Below are 21,008 nucleotides of genomic sequence, written 5' to 3' on the forward strand. Positions count from 1 at the left end.
GGGCACTCATGCCTCAGTTTCAGCCAGCAATACACAGAAATCTGTTGGGTGTGCAATGATTTGGATGTTACTTCCCCCCAAATCCCATACGTTCAAGGATCCGTTCAAGTCTCACATCAGTGGCACCTGAGTACGGTGGTAAGAGGTAGGGCCTTTGGGAAGTGACTGGACTGCATTAGAATGTTGGGGTTGAACTCTGAGGATGAAATCACGGTGGCTTTTTTTTTGTTTTGTTTTTTGACAGGCAGAGTGGACAGTGAGAGAGAGAGACAGAGAGAAAGGTCTTCCTTTGCCGTTGGTTCACCCTCCAATGGCCGCCGCGGCCGGCGCGCTGCGGCCAGCGCACCGCGCTGATCCGATGGCAGGAGCCAGGAGCCAGGTGCTTCCTCCTGGTCTCCCATGGGGTGCAGGGCCCAAGCACCTGGGCCATCCTCCACTGCACTCCCTGGCCACAGCAGAGGGCTGGCCTGGAAGAGGGGCAACCGGGACAGAATCCGGCGCCCCGACCGGGACTAGAACCCGGTGTGCCGGCGCCGCTAGGCGGAGGATTAGCCTAGTGAGCTGCGGTGCTGGCCTATCACGGTGGCTTTGTAAGGAGAGGCACACACAGGTATGTGCTCCCTGTTGCAAGAAAGCCAGCACAAGACGTAGAACCATAGGGCCCGTCCAATCTTGGACTACAAACTTTGAGCACCACAACTCAAAGTCACAAGTAGTCTGTGTCCAGTATTTCATTACGGCAATGAGAATAATGGGGGCATCACAGAAATATAATTTTCCCCTGAGAAGAGAGGAAGGTCATGTTTGGGGGGTGGGGGAGTGCAGACACTGCATCACTTCGCGTTTGAGTTCTGTTGCATGAGAAAGAGATACTCTGTGATAAGTACTGCTTGGAAGGCAGAGAAGAGTGATGAGCCAACCCAAGAGTGTCCACTGCTGAGCGAGTCCTCAAGTAAACAAGAAAGGGACTTACGGTTCACGCCACTGCTGGTCACTGGTACCAGGAGTCAAAAGCACTCGCTGACCACGGCGCAGAGCGTCTGCTTTCTCCCAGCACGGAATGCCGTCCTGGTTCTGTCCTCGCCCCCGCGCCCACCCCTCAGTTCTGAGGGGAGAGGGCTGGAAAGACCATCCGCCTGCAGACGAGGGAAGCGCCCTGGAGCAGGAGGCGAGGCAGGTTCACCTGTCACGGAACCGGGCTTGGCATTCACTGGGCCGAATTTTGATCGAGCGGTGGCTGTACGTGAAGCCCTGTGGGAATTAAAGGTACATCAGATGGATGAGGGCTTGTTCTGTGCTTCAGCTGGGCGTGACGGACAGTAGGCAAATAAGCAGGCAGGTCATTTTGTGCAGAGGGGAGCGCTGGGGCTCACTGGAGACCTCGTGGCCCAAGACAAACAGCTGGGTTTGCAGCCTCTTGCAATGTCTTTGAGCGACGACAAGGAAGCTCGGAGCTTCCAAGGCCTTCGTAAAGTTCCACGTGCATGATCCAAACTCAAAAGGGCAGCAGAGCGACCTTTCCACTCAGGTCTCTTTCAAAAAGCCGGGGTGAGGAGAAAACATGGCATACATGGGGAAAGCCGTAAACCTCAGTCAGTGGAGAAATGGAAATAGCTTACGATGGCGGTTACAGGACAGCTGCGCTACACGGTGCGCCGCAGAGAGCAGAGGAAGAAGGCCAGGTCGGAGGAGCCCTCGCGGGGCCGCGACCCCCGGCCGGCGGCGGGCGCCTCACCGCAACCCGACTGAAGGCGGCGCCCAGAGAGGCTGAGGGGCCGGCGGCAGCCCGCCCGCACCCGGACTAGTCCCGGGGCCCTCTCCCGGTGCGAACCCGGGAACGCGGGGTGCGGAACCCGCAGGCCCGGAGACTCTAAGACGTCCCTCAGAGTTCCAGCCGCGCCTGCCCCACGTCCCGCAGGGAAACTCCGCGGGGTCATCATCCCCGCATCTCATTTCCACTCGCGTGTCACAGACGCCGCCAGCTCAGGTGCCAGCGCCAACCCGGTGCCTCCCGAAAGCCCTGCTCACGCAGCAGTGCAACCCCGCCCCGTCCGTAACCATGGGAACGGCGGACACGCCGCAAGCCGGAGAAGCCCCGCTCCATTCCGCCCCCTCCCTGACAGATATTGTTTCCCACTGCCTGTCCACATGGGCGCACCGCCTCACTATTGGTCCGTGCCCCAGGACAGTGCTTTCCTCCAGCCAATAAACGGCCTGTGCACGTGCTCGCCTACGTCTCCCGATTGGTCAACACTGCCTGATCACGCACTGCCTTCCTGCGCCAGCCCGTGCGTGGGGGCGCCAATGAAATGACTCAGTAGTCATGAACAACCAATCGGCAAGAAGCAGGGCTCACAGCTGACCTATGGGAGCGCGCCGGGGGTGGGCTGTCCAGGACCCGTTCCTGTCCCTCTTGGGTTTGTTAAAGCGACAGGCCCCGCGGCGAGCCGGTGCTCCACCGGGCACGGCACAGCGGCCGCGGTGGCCCTCGGCGTGCGGCGGGCGCCCGTGACAGCGGCGCCGCTGGGCTCGCGACCCCGGCTCCGGGCCTCTGCGGACAGCAGGAGCGGAGCCCCGTCGCCCGGCGGGATGGGCGGCGAGGCGGGGTCTGCGGCGGCCCTGGGCTCCGAGGGCCGCGTGAAGAGCTTGGGACTGGTGTTCGAGGACGAGCGCAAGGGTTGCTACTCGAGCGGCGAGACGGTGGCCGGGCACGTGCTGCTGGAGGCGGCCGAGCCGGTGGCCCTGCGCGCGCTGCGCCTGGAGGCCCAGGGCCGTGCCACGGCCGCCTGGGGCCCGGGCGCCGGCGCGGCGCCGGCCGCCGCCTCGGAGGTGGAGTACCTGAACGTGCGCCTGAGCCTGCGCGAGCCCCCGTCCGGTGAGCGCGGGGGGCCCCGGGGGGCGCGCGGGCGGGAGGCGCACCTGGCAGGTGGGCCCCGGGCGCCCGGCGCGGCGGCGGGTCACAATGCCCGCGCCCCTGCCCGGCCGCCGCGGTGGGCGAGTCTCGGCAGCAGCTGGAACCCGGAGCCGGGGCGCGAGCCGTCGCCATGGGAACCTGCGCTCGGACAGCTGGACAGCTGGGGGCCCGGGGATGCCGGCCGGGTCCGCAGCGCCCAGGGCTTCTGGGGCGTCTCCTGCCCGGCCTGAGCCTGCGCGCCCCTGCCTGGTTCGGGATGAATTAGCAGAAACTCGAGTCCTGCGGGGAGGGCAGGGCAGTGGCAGGAAAGGTTCCTGGACCTGACCCCCTGGGCACCGTCGCCGACCCTGGGGTCCTCTTCCTCGCCGCACCCCTCTTCCCTGCCAGGTGTGCGTGCGCTCTTGGGCGCGCCTCGCCCTCGCACGTGGGAGGCGTCCCCCAAAGTGCCCACGCGGGGACCCCCCCTGCTTGGAGGGGTGCTCCTTTCGCAGTAGGCGCGGAGAGGGATTCCCTGGACCCTGGGCCCAACCAGGGTCCACAGGTGGGAGCCCTTCCGAGCCCTCTTACCCCTCCGCCCCTTAAGCTTTGCTGCCAGGTAAGATGGTGGCACCCCCCCCCCCCGGAAGGGTAAACTGAGGCTCGCCGGGTCTCGCAGGATACAGAATGGGCCGTTTTGTCCTGGCCTGGGGCCACTGTCACTGGCTTAGCCAGCTGACACCCCAGACGGTTGCTTGGACCCCGCCTTGCCGCCCTCTGCCCCCTGGTTTATGGCATGGACCATGCTCGCCCCTCCCAGTGGTGACAGGGACACAGATTTCCAAGATGGCCGACCCAAGGGAGCAGGGACCTGGGTTTTGTCCAAGGTGTCTGTGTTTCCAGGGCCCGTGGGTGCTGGGTGAATAGATGGAGAATTGAAAGAAGGCGCTCCTGGGCTTAGCAATGCAAATGGCTTTGGTAAAACCCGGGCTGACCCATGGTTTTTGATCTTGATTTTTGATCCACATGGACCAAGAATAACCATAATCTTGCTCAGTAGAGAGGGGAAAAAAGTCAGCCGATAGCCACTAACCTGGGAGAAGTTAGCGACTTAGTCACAGATTCTCTCAGAGTCATCCTGGTCTGCACATCACCTACAAAAGTCTTCAGAAATCTGGGTTAGTGGGAAATGAGGCCCTGGCATCTGTTTAAAAAAAAAAAAAAAATCCCCGTGTGGTTGTTGGCCGCACAAATCTCAGCCAATGCTTGCTCCCATGATGATGGGGACAGGGGTGGAGGGGCAGGAACCCACCTGGAGCCTGGGTTGCAGCTCTGCGCACCCGTCAGGAGTGCAACCTGAGGCTGGCCCCTTAGCCCTCCTGAGCCCTGGTCACCGCCACTCCTACGAGCCTTTGGCCAGAGCGTTGGCTGTGAGACCGTTGGCCAGGGAAGCATTGCCCTGACCTGGCAGAGCTGGGTGTCCAGGAGGGCGCAGTGAGCCCAGCCCTGAGAGCAGAAGCAGAAAATGGGCCCGGGATTCTACCTGGGAAGGTTTTTAATGAAACACAGGGCAGGAAACCCAGATCTCACGCCAGGTAGTACAAGCCGTGTTTATGTTTTCGTGACTTTCTTTCCCCTGTTTTGTATTTTAGATGATTGAAAGCCTCATTTTAAGTGCGTTCTTGATTGGTTTTTTCCTAAGGGGCGCTCATCTCTCTCACTCTCTCAGTGTCCGGAGAAACTCTCTCCACATGCCAATCATGTTCTTCTTCCTGCTGTTCCCCCCCCCCCCCCATCTCTGTCAGCAACACCCCCAGACTCCCGCCAGCCTCCGCCTTTCTGGGCAGATGCTCTGGGTTCTAGCAGTCTGTGGTCATTGCTTGGGCACCGAGGGCCGGCCTCCGCTCCTCCTAGTGGTCTGTTTGAAGATTGAAGCGACTCGTCTCTATAGCAACGGTGCCAGGCCTCAGCACTGGCAGTTTGGGATTTAGATGAAATCCATGTTGAAGTATCTAGAAGCTGTTTGTCATCTTCAGTAACCTGATGATTCCTGTGGACCTGGAACCTGCCCCTGAGTGTGAGAGCACCCGGAGTCTGCGTTGCCGGCTCTAAGGCGGAGATACTCCCCTGGCGTCTGGCACGGCCTCCCTGCTATGCCACCCCTGCGGCCAGCTCCCAGCACACCTGAGCCCCTGGGAACTCTCCTGTCCGTGTTACCTACTGTGTTCATTATTTTTAAAAAGATTTAATTTATTTATTCCAGAGGTAGAGGGACAGAGAGAAAGGTCTTCCATCTGCTGGTTCACTCCCCAACTGGTGGCAATGGGCAGAGCTGCACCGATCCAAAGCCAAGAGCCAGGAGCCTCCTCTGGGTCTCCCACACAGAGGCAGGGGCCCAGGCAGTTGGGCCATCTTCCACTGCTTTCCCAGGCCACAGCAGAGAGCTGGATTGGAATAGGAGCAGCTGGGATATGAACCAGTGGCCATATGGGATGCTGGTGCAGTAGGCGGAGGCCCAGCCCATTCATTATACCCTTCTTATTTTTGGAGAGACACAGAGAGATCCTCCATCCACTGGTTTCAGTCCTCAGGGCTGCAATGGCCAGGGCTGGGCTAGGCTGAAGCCAGGAGCTCCATCTGGGTGTCCCACATGGGTGGCAGGGGCCCAAACATCTGGGCTTCTCAGGCCATTGATGGGAACTAGACAGGAAAAATGAATGGGCGTCCATATGGGATGCAGGTGTTGCAGGCCGCTACCTTACCTGCTGGGTCACCATGCAGTACACCACCACCACAACACACACACACACACACACATACACACATTACTTGTTGTTCACTTTGCCTCCAGGCCTCAGATATATTTCTATTCAAATGTGTTGAAGTGGCAAATGCATTCCTCCCCTCCCACCCCGATGTATTATAAACACTGAAAATTGGAGGTAGGTTTGGAGGACTTCATGGGCCATCATGGCCCTGTTTTCTGAAATACAGGTTTGGAATGTTGAGAGAACTGGGTCAGGTCACAGAGCTCGAGGGTTAAAGTGAAAAAGAAAAATCTCTGCACTGGTGGCTTTCAGAATCTTTAGATGAATGGATAAGGTAGAAGTCCTCATCTTAGCGTCAGGTGATGGGGCAGATCTGAGGCGGAGGCTCCTGTTCTGGCCTTTCTTGACTCATGTAGGCCACCCTCAGTGAGAGGACTTAGTGCCCAATCAAAGGAGAGCTTGTCGGTGTCCAGGAGACACCTGACCGGCACTGGAAGCCGTGGAGCCTACGCTGGACCTGAATTAGGCAGACTGTTTACCCTCATCAGAGCCTCCAGCCATGCCTCTGACCTGACTGGGACCATCCGTACCCTCCCCATGACAAACCTCTGCACAAAATGGAGTGGCCCTGGGGACCGCTGTCAGGGCAAGGGATGTGGCCATGTTGGTAGAACCATGTATCCCATGTCACCCACCAAAAAACCCTAGTAATCACTCAGACCTAAGCTTACCTACCCAACTCTTGCTTAAGAACTAGTCTTGTTGGTTTGACTGTTTTGTATTATACCCACTATTAATAAATTCATAAACATCTTCCTTTTCCCTGTCTACCCAAAGAATACAGAGTGTGATGTTCGTGGTATACCCAAAAGAAATCTTTCTTTGCTAAGTTACTTTTAAGGTACACTGCAATGGTGGTATCACATTCATAAAATAGAGTGAAGTAAGCAGACGTGCGCACATATACTTATACACACACACACACATACACTTCAAAAAGTTCATGGAAAATGGAATTAGAGGATTTACTTTGTACAAAAATTTTTGAAATCCCTTTTGAAGAGTTTTCAAAGAGTTCCTAAAATGCATATTATGAAAAATTTCATGGATTTTCAAAATTTGGGGCAATGCAATAAACATCTTTATTGTTAAGATTTATTTTATTTATTTGAAAGAGTTACAGAGAGAGAGGGTCCTCCAGTCCTCTAATTCACTCCCCCAAAGGGTCACAACAGCCAGAGCTGAGCCAGGAGCTTCTCCTGGGTCGCCCATGTGGCCATCTTCCACTTGGAAGTCTTCCAGAAGGACTTGGGCCACCTTCCACTGCTTTCTCAGGAGCATCAGCAGGGAGCTGGATCAGAAGTGTAGCAGCTGGGACTTGAACAGGTGCCCATATGGGCTGTTGCTGCTGCAGGCCAGGGCTTTAATCCACTGCACCACAGCACCGGCCCCAGTAAACATCTTTTAATAACATTTCCTCTGAACTTTTGAAGTACAGTGTCTCTCCCTTCCTCCCTCTCTCCCTCCCTACCTCCCTACCTCTCTCTCTCTCTCTCTCTCTCTCACACACACACACACACAGATACACACACATACACATAGACAAACACCCATACTGTATGCTGTGCATACATACATACAAGTTGTGTTTATACATACTACATGTGTGTTTTGTAGCTCCAGGCTCTGTGGTAATTGTGTAATTGGTCTGTTTGAGGATGGCACATGCCTGTATACATGAGTGTGTGTGTGTGTGTGTGTGTGTATTTGATAGCTTTTTAATGTCTGTACATTATTGCTCTGTTATGTAATTCCACAAACCATTTCAAGCTAAGGACACTAGAAGGTTCTGTCTGATAATGCATTCTGAAGGTAAAAAATAGGCTGTGTGTGTGAGAGAGAGAGAGAGCGAGAAAGAGAGAGAGAGAGAGATTGAAACTTGGTAAAAACCACTTCAAATGTAATTCCCTAAATCCGACATACCACATTTTATATCTAGGAAAACCTCCTTTAAAAATGCGATTCAGGTGATAAAACGCTTGCTCTAATACGGACTTTAATTGAAATAAATGTGATCTCTTCTGTAGGTGAAGGTGTCATCTTACTGCAGCCTGGGAAGCATGAATTTCCATTTCGCTTTCAACTTCCATCTGAGTAAGTGGGACGGCTCTTGCGCTTGCCTGTACCTGCCATGTGTTCCTCGCGTGTCGGGTGCAGGCGCCCCTGCCTCTGTGCATGCCCGTTTATCCTCACAGCCCCTCCATCAACCTCTGCCTCTGCTTGCATTTTTTTTTTTTTAACCTGACCCCAGCATGTTCACCCATGCTTCCCCGGGGTCGGTTTCACTGAGAAGTGCACGTGTCAACGGATGTCCCTGGTTTGCCTCAGACCCCTGGTCACCTCGTTCACGGGGAAATATGGGAGCATCCAGTACTGTGTGCGAGCTGTCCTGGAGCGACCCACAGTGCCGGCCCAGAGTGTGAGACGGGAACTGCAAGTGGTCAGCCACGTGGACGTCAACACACCAGCACTGCTGGTGAGTACTCTCCTTCCTCTTCCTCCTGCCTTCGAATAGCGCCATCTGTATATAGCCAGTGGAGCTGTGGTCTGTGCTGTCACTTTCTGACGGCTCAGAAAATACAATCGTGTAACCCATAGGCATTCACTCTAAAGATATGATTCTAGGTTGGGGAAATCACAAATTGTGTGTGTTAATACTATTGATTATGCCCCTGCTGTTCAGGGCTTCTTTTGCCAAAAAGTTACACAGGCTTGAAATGCATTAATAAGGCTTAATAACAATAATGCACACACAGAGAGTCGTTCCTTTTACCAGACTGGCCACATGCACAGGACTGGGTATTCTAAACTCTTCAATAATAGCAGGTTGAGGAACAGTAATTATGAAGAGTATTAATCACGCTCAGCCTGTTATTGAAGCCCGGGCCATTATGCTGTGTGTCCTTCCATTTTGCATGTCATTTTCTAACATTAAGTAAGTGCGTGCAGCTGCCGCCGAGAGCCTTTCACTTAGCGTCTCCTTGTGACAGATTTGGCCACATTAAAGCATTGAACTTCTAATAATCACTGGAAATACTGTAGACTGATAAGAAGGATCAGGCTATAAGTAACAACAGAATAGGCAAGATGGGAGCTAATGAGCTAGATTCTTTTATCTAAACCCATATTATCAAAATAATATAAAATTATACCTTGTACGTTCATGATAGCTACTAGGACCTAATGGTTCTTCATTTAAATATGAATGATTTTTTACTTCATAGAAAATACCGAGATAATTTAAACTTTCCATCATGATCCTGATGTGACAAAGATGTATTTTTAGTATTGGAGGTTTCTTTTTCTACCCAGTGTTTTTAAAGACAAAGGAAAAAACAGTTAAAAGTTGTTTAACTCCTATTTTCACATGAAAAAGAAATAGAATTTACTTTAATGTGCACCTTCCGGTTGGGAAAAGATAAGAAATTTCCTGTGGTTGCATGACCCATTATGGCCAAAACCATACCAGAGCTGACCTGGCTTGGTACAGCAGCTTCAACGTCCACTTAAAGCCGTCCTTAAAAGTTGGGGATGCTAATAAATGTCATATTTTAAACTCTACTTAGAACTGGAAGGTTAAATATATCTCTAATATCTCTATGACATTGTGGCAATTGAGTTAAAGGGATTTTGGTTTTTACCAAAAACAGACATATTTTATTCTTTTCTATTCTTTCTTTTATATAAAAATAATTGCAGATAACTTTGGATATTACAGTAAGCTTTCAATCTATGCACCCTGTGAGTTGGGCATTTTACATCTTGTCTCCATTTTTGTAAGCTACAGAACATGAGCTATTTTTTAATATATATTTTTCTTGAAATTCTTGGAAATCTCAGAATTCATGTATTTTAGTACATTTTTTAAAAATTTTATCTATTTATTTGAAAGGCAAATAAGAGAGGGAGAGAGATGACAAAGGACTTTCATCCACTGGTTCATGCCCCCCAAATGCTCTGAACAGATGGGGCCGGGGAGGCTGAAGCCAGGAATCCTGAAGTCATCCTGGGTCTCCCGCATGGGTGGCGGGAGCTCCCATCCTTGAGCCGTCACCTGCTGTCTCCTGGGATGTGCATTAAGATCGAGAGGATGCTGAGTCTAGAAGTGGAGCCAGGATGCAGACCCAGGGACTCCAGTTTGCAATGTGGGCATCCCTGGAAGCATTTTAATTGTGTTGCCAATTTCCTACCTCAGAAGTTCAAAAATTTTTTTCACAAAATACACATCTTTTAATTCCATTTCTCAATGAACATTTTTAAGTACCCTTTTAGAATATTGTAGTGGAGTATTTGATAGCTTTTTAATGTCTGTACATTATTGCTCTGTTGTGTAATTCCACAAACCATTTCAAGCTAAGGTCACTAGAAGGTTCTGTCTGATAATGCATTCTGAAGTTAAAAAATAGGCTGTTTGTTTATTGCATTTATTAAATGCCAGAAAAACCTGATTATTGGTTTTTATTTCATTTCTCTTTTGCCTTTCATCTGTTACATAGACAGATCTTAATATACAGCTTTTGATTGCTTTAATGGATGTTTTATAATTTCCTAAAAATATAGTGACTCCAGGATAAAATGGGGTGCTGTTATGCTAATTTGAATCTCAAAATGTGCCCTTGTTTTCCTAAAAGGGAAATGAGTTTTAGCACCTGTGTTTCACTACATGTTTTGCCTAATATGTCACAAGAGGATAAGAACATTCCATTTGTGTGTTTTTGTAAATATTTCTTACATAAAAGGACAGATATAATTTTAAGCAGTTTAATTAAAGTCATTTTATTATTATTTTCAAGACCCCTGTGTTGAAGACTCAAGAGAAAATGGTTGGCTGTTGGGTTTTCACTTCTGGACCAGTCTCGCTGAGTGCCAAAATTGAAAGAAAGGGTTACTGTAATGGTAAGCAAGAACTGCAAAGGAAAATGTGATCATTTTATTAGCTAATTGTAAGTGATCTCAAGTAATGTGTCTTTTTGTTGTTTTAATTTTAAGTTATACAAGTTTCATGTATTTCATATGTACAGATTTAGGAATATAGTGACACTTCCTACCCTCCTCTCCCCTCCACACACCTGTGAGTAATGTGTTTTTTAAGGTATAAAGTATATTGTATTTTAAAACAAATAATAAAGTTTTCTTCTTGGTGTAGAACATTGATATTTAAATATTTTAAATGTATAAATAGATTGCAATAAAACTCCTGGTATTTCTGACTTCAGTCACTTTACTAACAAAAAAACAGAAGAGTCATGGCCAGCACTGTAGCTCACTAGGCTAATCCTCCGCCTGTGGCGCCGGCACCCAGGGTTCTAGTCCCAGTTGGGGCACCGGATTCTGTCCCAGTTGCTCCTCTTCCAGTCCAGCTTCCAGCTCTCTGCTGTGGCCCAGGAGTGCAGTGGAGGATGGCCCAGGTCCTTGGGCCCTGCACCCGTATGGGAGACCAGGAGGAAGCACCTGGCTCCTGGCTTCGGATCAGCGCGGTGTGCCGGCCACAGCGGCCATTGGAGGGTGAACCAACGGAAAAAGGAATACCTTTTCTCTCTGTCTCTCTCTCTCTCACTGTTTAACACTGCCTGCCCCCCCCCCCCAAAAAAAAAAAGGAGTCAGAAAATGCCAGCATCTTCTTTTAACCTTGCAAAAGAATGTCAGGAGTTGTGTTGCTTAGAGGAGAATTGTTATAGTTTGAAAATACTGTTGGACCTTCTGACTCCTTGCCGGCTGGAGAAACAGGAATACACTAGACTGGACAAAGAACACAGCTGCGTGGTCAGGTTGATACCCAGCTGTCGTTCACGAAGGGCCCAGTTCCAGCAGTGGCTTGGGCCCCTCTGCAGGGTTCTGGCTTATTGCACGTGAATGTGGCCTGGGGTAGTGTGCTGTGGGTATATAATTGTAGAAAACTTGCCTGCTGCGAGTACTATATTCTTTGTGCCTTAGCATTATCAGTTTCTCAGAATTGCTAATATACTATTAGTACATTAGAATAATGAATAATGTGGCAATTAGAAAATAATATCTGCCACAGCCTACAGTGAATTTCTATTTCTCTGACTCATATGAGTTCCTCATACAAGTTTCTCTTAGTGATGCAAGTTTTCCATTAAGGCTTCTCAGTTTATAAAATAACGTTGGAACATTGCCACTTTAATTGGCAACAGCCGTATTCCACGGTAGTGAGAACTTTCTGCGAAGTCTCTGGATGCACCCTATTTTTGTTTTCTTTTCAGGAGAAGCTATTCCAATCTATGCAGAGATAGAGAATTGCTCCTCTCGCCTGATTGTTCCCAAAGCTGCCATTTTCCAAACCCAAACATACTTGGCAAGTGGGAAAACGAAGACCGTTCGCCACATGGTCGCCAACGTGCGAGGAAACCACATTGCTTCTGGGAGCACCGACACGTGGAACGGCAAAACTCTGAAAATCCCCCCTGTTACTCCGTCCATCCTGGACTGCTGCATTATCAGAGTAGACTATTCCTTAGCTGTGAGTAGAGCCCTTTTTCAAGTTAGAAACAGTTGGAACTAGGGTCATGTTACTGTGAGTGTGTGCAGTTCGTCCCTGCAGCAATGTCCTTTTATATGTTCATTGCCATCAGTCGTGGTGTCTATGAAGATTGGCCTTTGTTCTTCATCAAAAACGGTCCTCCTTCCCCAAGGGATTTAATAAAATAACAAATGAATCCCACTGAGGAGTGCTTGCCCTACTCCTGTACGTGATGGTCAAGTGCAAGGCCACGCCCCCTGTCCCAGGTCACTATCACGGTCAAATGGGTCAAATGTAAGGCCACACCCCCTGTCCCAGGTCACTATCACAGTCAAATGGGTCAAATGCAAGGCCACGCCCCCCCAGGTCACTATCAGGTCAAATGGGTCAAATGTAAGGCCACGCCCCCTGTCCCAGGTCACTATCATGGTCAAATGGGTCAAATGCAAGGCCATGCCCCCTGTCCCAGGTCACTATCATGGTCAAATGGGTCAAGTGCAAGGCCACGCCCCCTGTCCCAGGCCACTATCACGGTCAAATAGGTCAAATGTAAGGCCACGCCCCCTGTCCCAGGTCACTATCACAGTCAAATGGGTCAAATGCAAGGCCATGCCCCCTGTCCCAGGTCACTATCATGGTCAAATGGGTCAAGTGCAAGGCCACGCCCCCGTCCCAGGCCATTATCACAGTCAAATAGGTCAAATGTAAGGCCACGCCCCCGTCCCAGGCCACTATCACGGTCAAATAGGTCAAATGCAAGGCCACGCCCCCTGTCCCAGGTCACTATCACAGTCAAATGGGTCAAGTGCAAGGCCATGCCCCCTGTCCCAGGTCACTATCATGGTCAAATGGGTCAAATGCAAGGCCACGCCCCCCCTCCCAGGTCACGATCAGGTCAAGTGCAAGGGCACGCCCCTTGTCCTGGTCACTACCCTGTTCTGTTTTGTCCCCTCAGGACAGCTCACACTTGTAAGGGGAGGGATGGCGGGTGACAGAGAAAGCAGGCTTTCTGCTGTGAGGGTTGATTTACATTTGTGCCTTCCTTCCACTTCTTCTTCCCGTTCTAGGTGTACATTCACATTCCTGGTGCTAAAAAGCTGATGCTCGAGCTGCCGTTAGTGATCGGTACCATTCCGTACAATGGCTTTGGCAGCAGGAACTCCAGCGTTGCCAGCCAGTTCAGCATGGATATGAGCTGGTTGACACTGACCCTGCCGGAACAACCTGAAGGTAAAGCATTTTCCCGTCATTTTGTAGTGAGATTTTAGACAGAGAATACCTTGTGTGCCAGGACACGCAAGATAGCAGGTTCTCAACAGTTAATTACTACCACTACTGCAACTGTCCTTACTCTTATTGCTAAAAATCATGAAACGTTACTCCTCAAAGAGACCTTGAAAGTTTCACATATCCAGGACACAGAGCTGCTGATGCCAGATTCAGGAACAAAATTATTCTTCCTGATTCCAATTCATTAATAGAAAAACCATGAAAAATAGTCAAAAGGAAATTATGGAGTGTTACATACTTTCTGTAGCCACATTTCAATGAATTTGTTTAGCTAGACTGTGACACAGATCTCGTAAGAATAGAACATAATTAATGTTAGTAGCAGTTCGATTAAAAACTACTTTTATTATAATAGGTACAAAAGCGTGTTGTTTAGAGGACAGTATGTTTTTATCTTCAAATTTAGCTGAATTTCTTGTGTAAGACTTCAGAAGAGATTAATAATTCTGCGTGGATTTCTCAACTCACCGCATCTCTGTTTCAGCACCACCGAATTATGCAGATGTGGTGTCCGAGGAAGAATTCTCCAGACACATTCCCCCCTACCCTCAGCCTCCGGGCTGTCTGGGAGGAGCGTGCTACCCCATGCTTGCCTGCATACAAGAATTCCGGTTTCAGCCTCCGCCTCTTTATTCAGAGGTAAACAAAGTGACAGAAAATGAGACTTTTACTGTGCTGTTTGCAAATGATCATTTGCTGCCCTGCGTTCATGTGTTGCTGGCCTGTAATTAGTAGGAGATATGTGTAAATCTGTTTTCACAGTGGTGGCGGGTTGTCACGATCCCTTTCCTACGTTCTCTAGTGTTTTTCTTGTGATTTTGTGCATGCATGCACGGTAGTATGAATTCCCTTTAGGGTGTTTGATCTGATCATGGAATACAGAGAACTTAATGGCCTGTTGGGACTCAATAATAGGTTCTGAGCAACTTGGTTTATAAGAAGCATCGTAAAACTAAAAATAGATGCTAGAATCATTTTGGAGTTTTAACAGCAGTCACCTCCTTATCCTTTTTTAATTTTATTTTTTATTTTTTGTCAGGTTGACCCACACCCTAGTGATGTCGAAGAGACCCAGCCTGTCTCCTTCATTCTCTGAATGTGTTTCAGTAATCACTGTGCTCATCATCAGATCAGAGTGTTGGTTCGTTCCTCCTGCCCCTTTGGGGTGGGTGGAGAGATTTCCTTACAGACATACATGGACATTAAGACAGAAGGCCATAGAAAATAAAGAACACGGGAACTTTCTGGTGGGCCAACAGGATGTTTGCACAACTTGATGGGATGGTCGTCGTTTGTCCCCTTTGAAAAGGGGTGAAGATGTGAAAAGCCACAGAATGTAGTGGAAGTCCTGAGGGGGCAGAGTAAGTGGAGGAGTGCCTGCGCTGACCCGAGCGGGAGGAAGCGCTGTGAGGAAGTCTTCCAAAAGTGGACACAAGTGAAGAAGCATGCTGACAGGAGAATGTGTGTGGCGGCGCCGGGTATGCGGGAGCAGGGCAACGGCCAGCTCTGGAGACAGAGAGACCCCTGGGACCCTGGGTCTTCATGATTTCTGACCACGTGACCAGACTCGAGGACTGAAGTCCTCGGAAGGATCCCTTCCTGACCCCATGGTCACACGAGGTCCTAATGATGACACAGCTTTGGCTTTCTGAACCCTGGGCTGAAATGCAGTTCACAACCTGGCTCTGCAGTTGTGGGAAACCAAGAAAGGTTCCTTGAGAAACTTGAGCTTTTGTGGGATCGAAGCAGAATGATTGATTTCCGTGTGAAAACAGATTTGGTTGAAGGCCGTAGCTTTTTACCCCTTTTAAGTACTTTAACGGGATACATGTTTGAGTTTCCTCATACCTTGTTTACCTGTGGGCACATCAGAAAAAGGAGACAGGGGAAAACAGTTGCATCTTCAGAATGCCTTGATAACTACATGGCCAAACAAAAACAAAAAACCTTTTCTTAACCTACCTCGTATGGGGTTATCAGGTATGTTTTTAAAACTCTAGGCCTGATCAGTGATCTTTGAAGTTCTGCTATTTACGTAGCAGCCTCAACTCCTTGACACAAGGGAAAAATCCATAAGTTAACATTAAATGGAAGTAAATATATATATATATTTACATATATTTATTTCAAAATAAATCCAAAATCAAAAGAGGGTAGGAATACCATTTTCCAAAAATGTAAATTAATTCCCATCAAAAGGCTGATGTCTACAGATGGCAGTCACTGCATTGTACATTGTTTATTCCAGCTGTTCTGTGATTCTATTTAAACTGTGATTTTCTTTATTGTCTTGGTGCAATATTTTATTATCATTTAGCCTCAGGATACTCACACCAACAGGATTGCGTTGCTGCTGAACGTTTGCACAGTGTTCTCACCGTACCCCTTTGCCCTCATGTCCGTGGTCACCTGTTCACGTGCTGTTCCTTCCATCTGTTGGTTTCCTGAGCTGAGACTGTTTCTGGACACTAAGCAGAAGGGAGAAAGGGGTCCCCTAGATACAGATTTTGGACCAGCCGAGTCCTAAGGGTTTGATCTAGAAACCCTGGTGCTTCCCGTACAAAATACTGTAATTGATCCCACAAAATGACCGACTCATCTTCCGGTCGGCACATTCACTTAGAACAGTCCTTCTGAGGTTAAATTTTGTATTTCGAGTTCGGTGGGCCACTGGATCAGGGATTTTTCTACAAACATTAGGTACTGTGTGCTCTCTGCCCTCTGGACATACCTCTCCTGCAGTCACGCAAGCGTCAAGCACACGTCTTTCCTTGTAGCCACTTTTCAGAATCACAGTGCAAGATGCCATGCTAGTACCTGTGGTACGGAAACGGTCACAAAGCCTCATTTTACTTTGGTTTTTAGAGTTTTTATTTTGCTTTGCTTCTTTTGTGTGTCCTTAAACAGGTGTGTGTCTTTAAGTACTGTCTAAAACGTTTTGTCTTTACTGCAGAATAGTCCCTCCTCAGCTATCTGTTGATGCCTTAGTTGCAGCTGGTGTGCCTTGTTGGGACACTGTCCACCTCCATGAAACCAGAGCGAGAAAAACACGCAAACCGGACACACGGAGAGAGAGAGTTGAGTAATTTGGCTCCACGTAGAGAAGCGACTACTTAGAGGAACCTTTGTTAGGATTATTTTATAACCTTAATTAGAGAAATCATGAAGTCCCCCCGCATAGTTGAGGCAGAGTTAACTCCATAACACTTAATCGTTCAAAGGTCTGACCTACCTTACTGACTTGATAGTGGTCCATCTGTCCTTAAGCTGTAGGGTGAAATCTTTACTTAATCAAGATAGCATTTTCTGAATGTAGAAAACCACATTGGAGCAGAGAAAACCTGGGGATGAAGATAAAAATTAGCTGCTGTTACTTGCTTGTTTATTCCCTTCTTGCTCTTGTTTAGTTTGCAAAAAAAGAAAAATAAAGTGGCCTTAGAATTTTCTTTTTGATGCAAAAATTGTGAAATTGAAAATGTGCACCTTTTGGCACACAAAACTCCTTCTCCTAGGCAAAAATTTACTTTCTGTGTTTTTGTTTTGCACAACAAAAGACTCAATAAGCAGAGGTTATGTTTTTTGGTAAGTTAACTATGAAAGTTTTTTTTAATTTTTATTATTAAAAGTGTAACAATTTAACCCACAGGAGAAAAAAAAATTGTATTTTGTACTCTTGTTTGAACCCCATGGGTTCTTTTTGTTAATAAAATGATTACAGTAATGCTGTGAGTTACTTGTTTTCGTTTGTATTTTTGAAAGACTAATTTAAACTTCTAGGGACTTAGGGAAGATCAGTACAGGAAACAGAATGTTCTTGCTGTTGAGAGGGAGCTGTGTGCACGCTGTCAAGAGGCAAAGAGCAGCCCTAGGAATGCCGGCTGTTTCCCCGAGGTAAGGGGTTCTTCACATTCTGGGAAGAGAAGTAATCGAGATGAGTGACAAAGTGGAAGCCACACTGGCTGTTGACTTGGCGTATACAAAAGTTCGTGGAAAATGGAATTAAAAGATAAGTTTGTTTCAGTAAAAAATTTTGAAATCCATGCATATAAGGGTTCTTCAAAACGTCCCTGAGTGTGGGTATGGTGAACAATCACGGATTGAAATCATCAGATTTCAACTTGTTTTTGCACTAAAGTGAACCATTTGTCATATATTTTTAAAGATTCTAATTATTTGAGAAGTAGAGTTAGGGGAAGACAGAAAGATCTTCCATCCGCTGGTTCACTCCCCAGATGGCCACGAGGATTGGAGCTGGGCCCATCCGAAGCCAGGAGCCAGGAGCTTCTTCCGGGTCTCCTACGCGGGTGCAGGGGCCCAAGCACTTGGGCCGCCATCTACTGCTTTCCCGAGCCATAGCAGAGAGCTGGATTGGAAGAGGAGCAGCCAGGACTTGAACTGGCGTCCATGTGCAGTGCCAGCACTGCAGGTGGCAGCTTTACCGGCTACACCACAGCGCTGGCCCCTTTTCTGTGAACTTCTTGAAGTGCTTGGAAATCTCTTTACCCTCAATGCAGAAAGACCATTCTTGAAAGCCTTCTGAGTTTCAGTATTTCCTGGAACAGAACTCGCCACAGTTGATGGAGCAGATCTGGATACAAGCCCTGTGTGAAGGCACATCATCTCTAGCTGGCCGCCTTCTGTCCTGGAAAATCTTCTAGTCTCCAGTTATTTTTCGCATGTGGTGTGACATAACTTAACAAATGCATTGTTTCTGCAATAACATTTCTTAGCAACTTTAACGGAAATATTTGTTCCATGTAATAAATACTGAGGCAAAATTTCCCCAAGACCTGCATCAGAGTTTGTGTCATATGGGAACACTCTAGATAATCACATTTAGAACAAGATGACTCCGCGAATAGATGAGGACAAGCCCTCACCTTAGCAGTGACGATGCTAAACCCAGAGACGGAACCTGGGAGTTGGGCCTCCATTCACCTGTAAGAGGTCTCTGCTGGCTCGGAAATCTCCTGATTCTGCAACTGTAGAAGACATGAGGGAAATAGGCGCTGGTTTCAATCGCACAGCTTGAGATTTGCAGACCTGGAGACCAGACACATGCCAGATCAAGACTCAGTGTTTGCGTCTGAAAGGCTTGCTTCCTGAGAGTCTACCAATCTTCCACTAAATTGCTTCCTACGTGTGTTTAATTAGTAGCTGGGATCTTTTTTCCCAACAGCTGTGTTTCTACCTTTATATTTTGAAATAATTACAGACTCACGAGATGTTGCAATGATAGTACCATGACGTCCTGTGTATCCCTCCCACAGTCTCTGGCAATGGGGCATTGACACAACTCAGACGCCCGGTTTCTGCTTGTGTATGTGTATAGAGCTCTGTGGAATTGTATCACATGTCTGGGTTCATAGAATCAGCCCCACAATCAAGATGGAGACTTCACACCCTTTCCTGCCCGAGCCCACCCCGTCATTGATCTGTTTTCCATCCCCATAATTCTGTCATTTTGCAACCTGGTTACATGGAGTCATTGAGAATGTGCCTTCTGAGACTGGCTTTTGCATTCAGCAATATTACAACCTTAAGATCCTCACAAGCGGCTTCCTGCACTATCAGTGTATCCTTTGTCATTTAGTTGGATTTTAAAAGAATCAGATTTGACTACTTAAATTTTCATATTGTGCTTTGCAAAGAAAATTGTAATAATTATATGCTCATAACACCTTTGTAAATAGGTCTTGGTGTGGAGTCTGAGGACCACCTCTTAGGTAGGAAATACATAAATACAGACTGACACAAACTTGCGGGGACTAATTTTTAGGTTGCCAAAGTAATTGAAGTGTTTTGCCTTTAAACAGCATGCTATTGCATTATAATTGAGCAAGATATCCCTGTTACTAAACTATAGACCAGGCAGAAAGTATGTGGACGTATTTATCCTGTCACCTTCTGAATCTCATGAATTTTAACATAAATTATGCAGGAAAGACTACATTCCCCTGTGTGTTTGTGTACAAATTCTGTAGTTTTTTTCTTCCTTTTTCCCCTGCCTCTTTAATTCCCTTCTTTTACAATACAACTTCATCAAAAGAACTTCTAAGTAACCTTTGTTTTTTAATTTGAAGGCAGAGGCAGAAATCTTCCATCTTCTGGTTCGCTCCCCAAATGCGCATAACAGCCAGGCTGAGCCAGGCACAAGCCAGGAACCGAGCTCAAGCTGGGTCTCTGTGGAGGGCCCCAAGTTCCTGAGCCCTCACTGGTGCCTCCCAGGGTCCACATTGCTAGGAAGACGGAATCAGACGCGGAGCCAGAATTCAAACCCAGGACGCTGTGAAGGGTTTTCCACTGCTACACCAAATGCCTGCCCTGAGTGGCATCGCTTACCGATGAGACAGAAAGCTCATTTTGAAGCTAAAAAAGAAATTTAACTACAAAGTATGTGCTTATTCTTAATGAAACAATATAAAACATAGGTATACTTGTGAAGACATATTTTTCTAAACAGGAGAGCTCTTAGTTCATAAAAGCTATTACATACATAATAACCTAAGGAGCTTTTCCATAAAACCAGACCTGTATCTGTCAAATATGGAGGGAAGCCACAAAACAGAAATGCATAGTGATGAGGGTGAAGGGTGGACAAGACGTGTTGACTGGTGCCCGCCCCAGGACATCTGTCAGCTCACGGAATGTTTCTTACTAGTGCGATTTCTGTGTTCAGTGGCAGAAGTTTTGTTCTTGCCCAAATTTTCAAGGATCCAGGTTGTCTTAAGTGGACAGAAAGAGACGTATTTTAGGCCAGTACCTCTCTCTGTGAACAAGTAAAAAGTAGGTGCTGCCCTCATGCTTAGAAACTTCTCCCTCCAACCCACACACACAGAAACACTTAACACGCATGTGCCCGCACACCCTCCTGCACACACGGAGACAGAAACCCTTAGCTTCTGCTCTCTTGTATGCACCCTCTACCTCCAGAACAGAGTCTCTCTCAGATCAAACTGTAAGCTTTGCTGCTAAAGGGAGAAACAGGCGATGGGTTGCTACTTAGCAACTTATTTGCTGGAAGAGAATTCATTTTCCAGCAGTTTTTAACCAATGTGCTCCCAACAGTACAATGCTGGTAGAGAGACATCAGAAAATGTTATCACATGAGTGAACTCAAGCACTGGGTGCTCGGAATTTATCGTTTTCCTTTAAAAGCAAATTGTCAATGTCAGCTTGAATATAGATGGACTCAATTTCCCAATCAAAAGATATAAATTGGCTGAATGGAATAAAAAACAAGAACCAACCACCTGTTGTGTACAATAAATGAACTTCACACAGTCTGGAAGTGCAAGTTTGTAAAAAGATGAACAAGGAAATGGAAACCAAAACAATGTGGGAATAGCTATACTCATATGAAAACAGATTTTAGATCTAGAACTATACTAAGAAATGATATATTGATAAAAGACTTGATTCAGCTACAAGTATAACAGTCATATAGGCATCCAACACAAGATCACCCAGCTATCCACAGCAAACGTTTTTAGACCTAAAGGGAGATATAGACTACAAT

General features: G+C 47.8%; 1 protein-coding gene and 1 long non-coding RNA gene across 3 annotated transcripts in view; one reads left to right on the forward strand and one right to left on the reverse strand.

Annotated features, from left to right (window-relative positions):
* The window catches only part of LOC103352189 (uncharacterized), a 315,055-nt gene extending 312,977 nt beyond the window's left edge, over positions 1–2,078 (reverse strand). For both annotated transcript variants that reach the window (XR_016218712.1, XR_016218713.1), the window contains exon 1: positions 974–2,078. This is a non-coding gene — a long non-coding RNA (uncharacterized LOC103352189). The remainder of the gene's footprint in view (positions 1–973) is intronic.
* Positions 2,079–2,412: 334 nt separating this feature from the next.
* Positions 2,413–17,210, forward strand: ARRDC4 (arrestin domain containing 4). Its single transcript, XM_051822982.3, has 8 exons — positions 2,413–2,875; positions 7,746–7,812; positions 8,047–8,194; positions 10,512–10,614; positions 11,943–12,199; positions 13,267–13,429; positions 13,974–14,128; positions 14,529–17,210. Exons 1-8 carry the CDS (start codon positions 2,590–2,592, stop codon positions 14,583–14,585), a joined length of 1,236 nt encoding a protein of 411 aa, XP_051678942.3. The 5' UTR covers positions 2,413–2,589; the 3' UTR covers positions 14,586–17,210.
* The last annotated feature ends 3,798 nt before the right edge of the window (positions 17,211–21,008 follow it).

Source organism: Oryctolagus cuniculus, chromosome 12 (assembly GCF_051225735.1).
Source record: "Oryctolagus cuniculus isolate XC-2025 breed Fujian yellow rabbit chromosome 12, ASM5122573v1, whole genome shotgun sequence".
Classification (NCBI taxonomy): Eukaryota; Metazoa; Chordata; class Mammalia; order Lagomorpha; family Leporidae; genus Oryctolagus; species Oryctolagus cuniculus.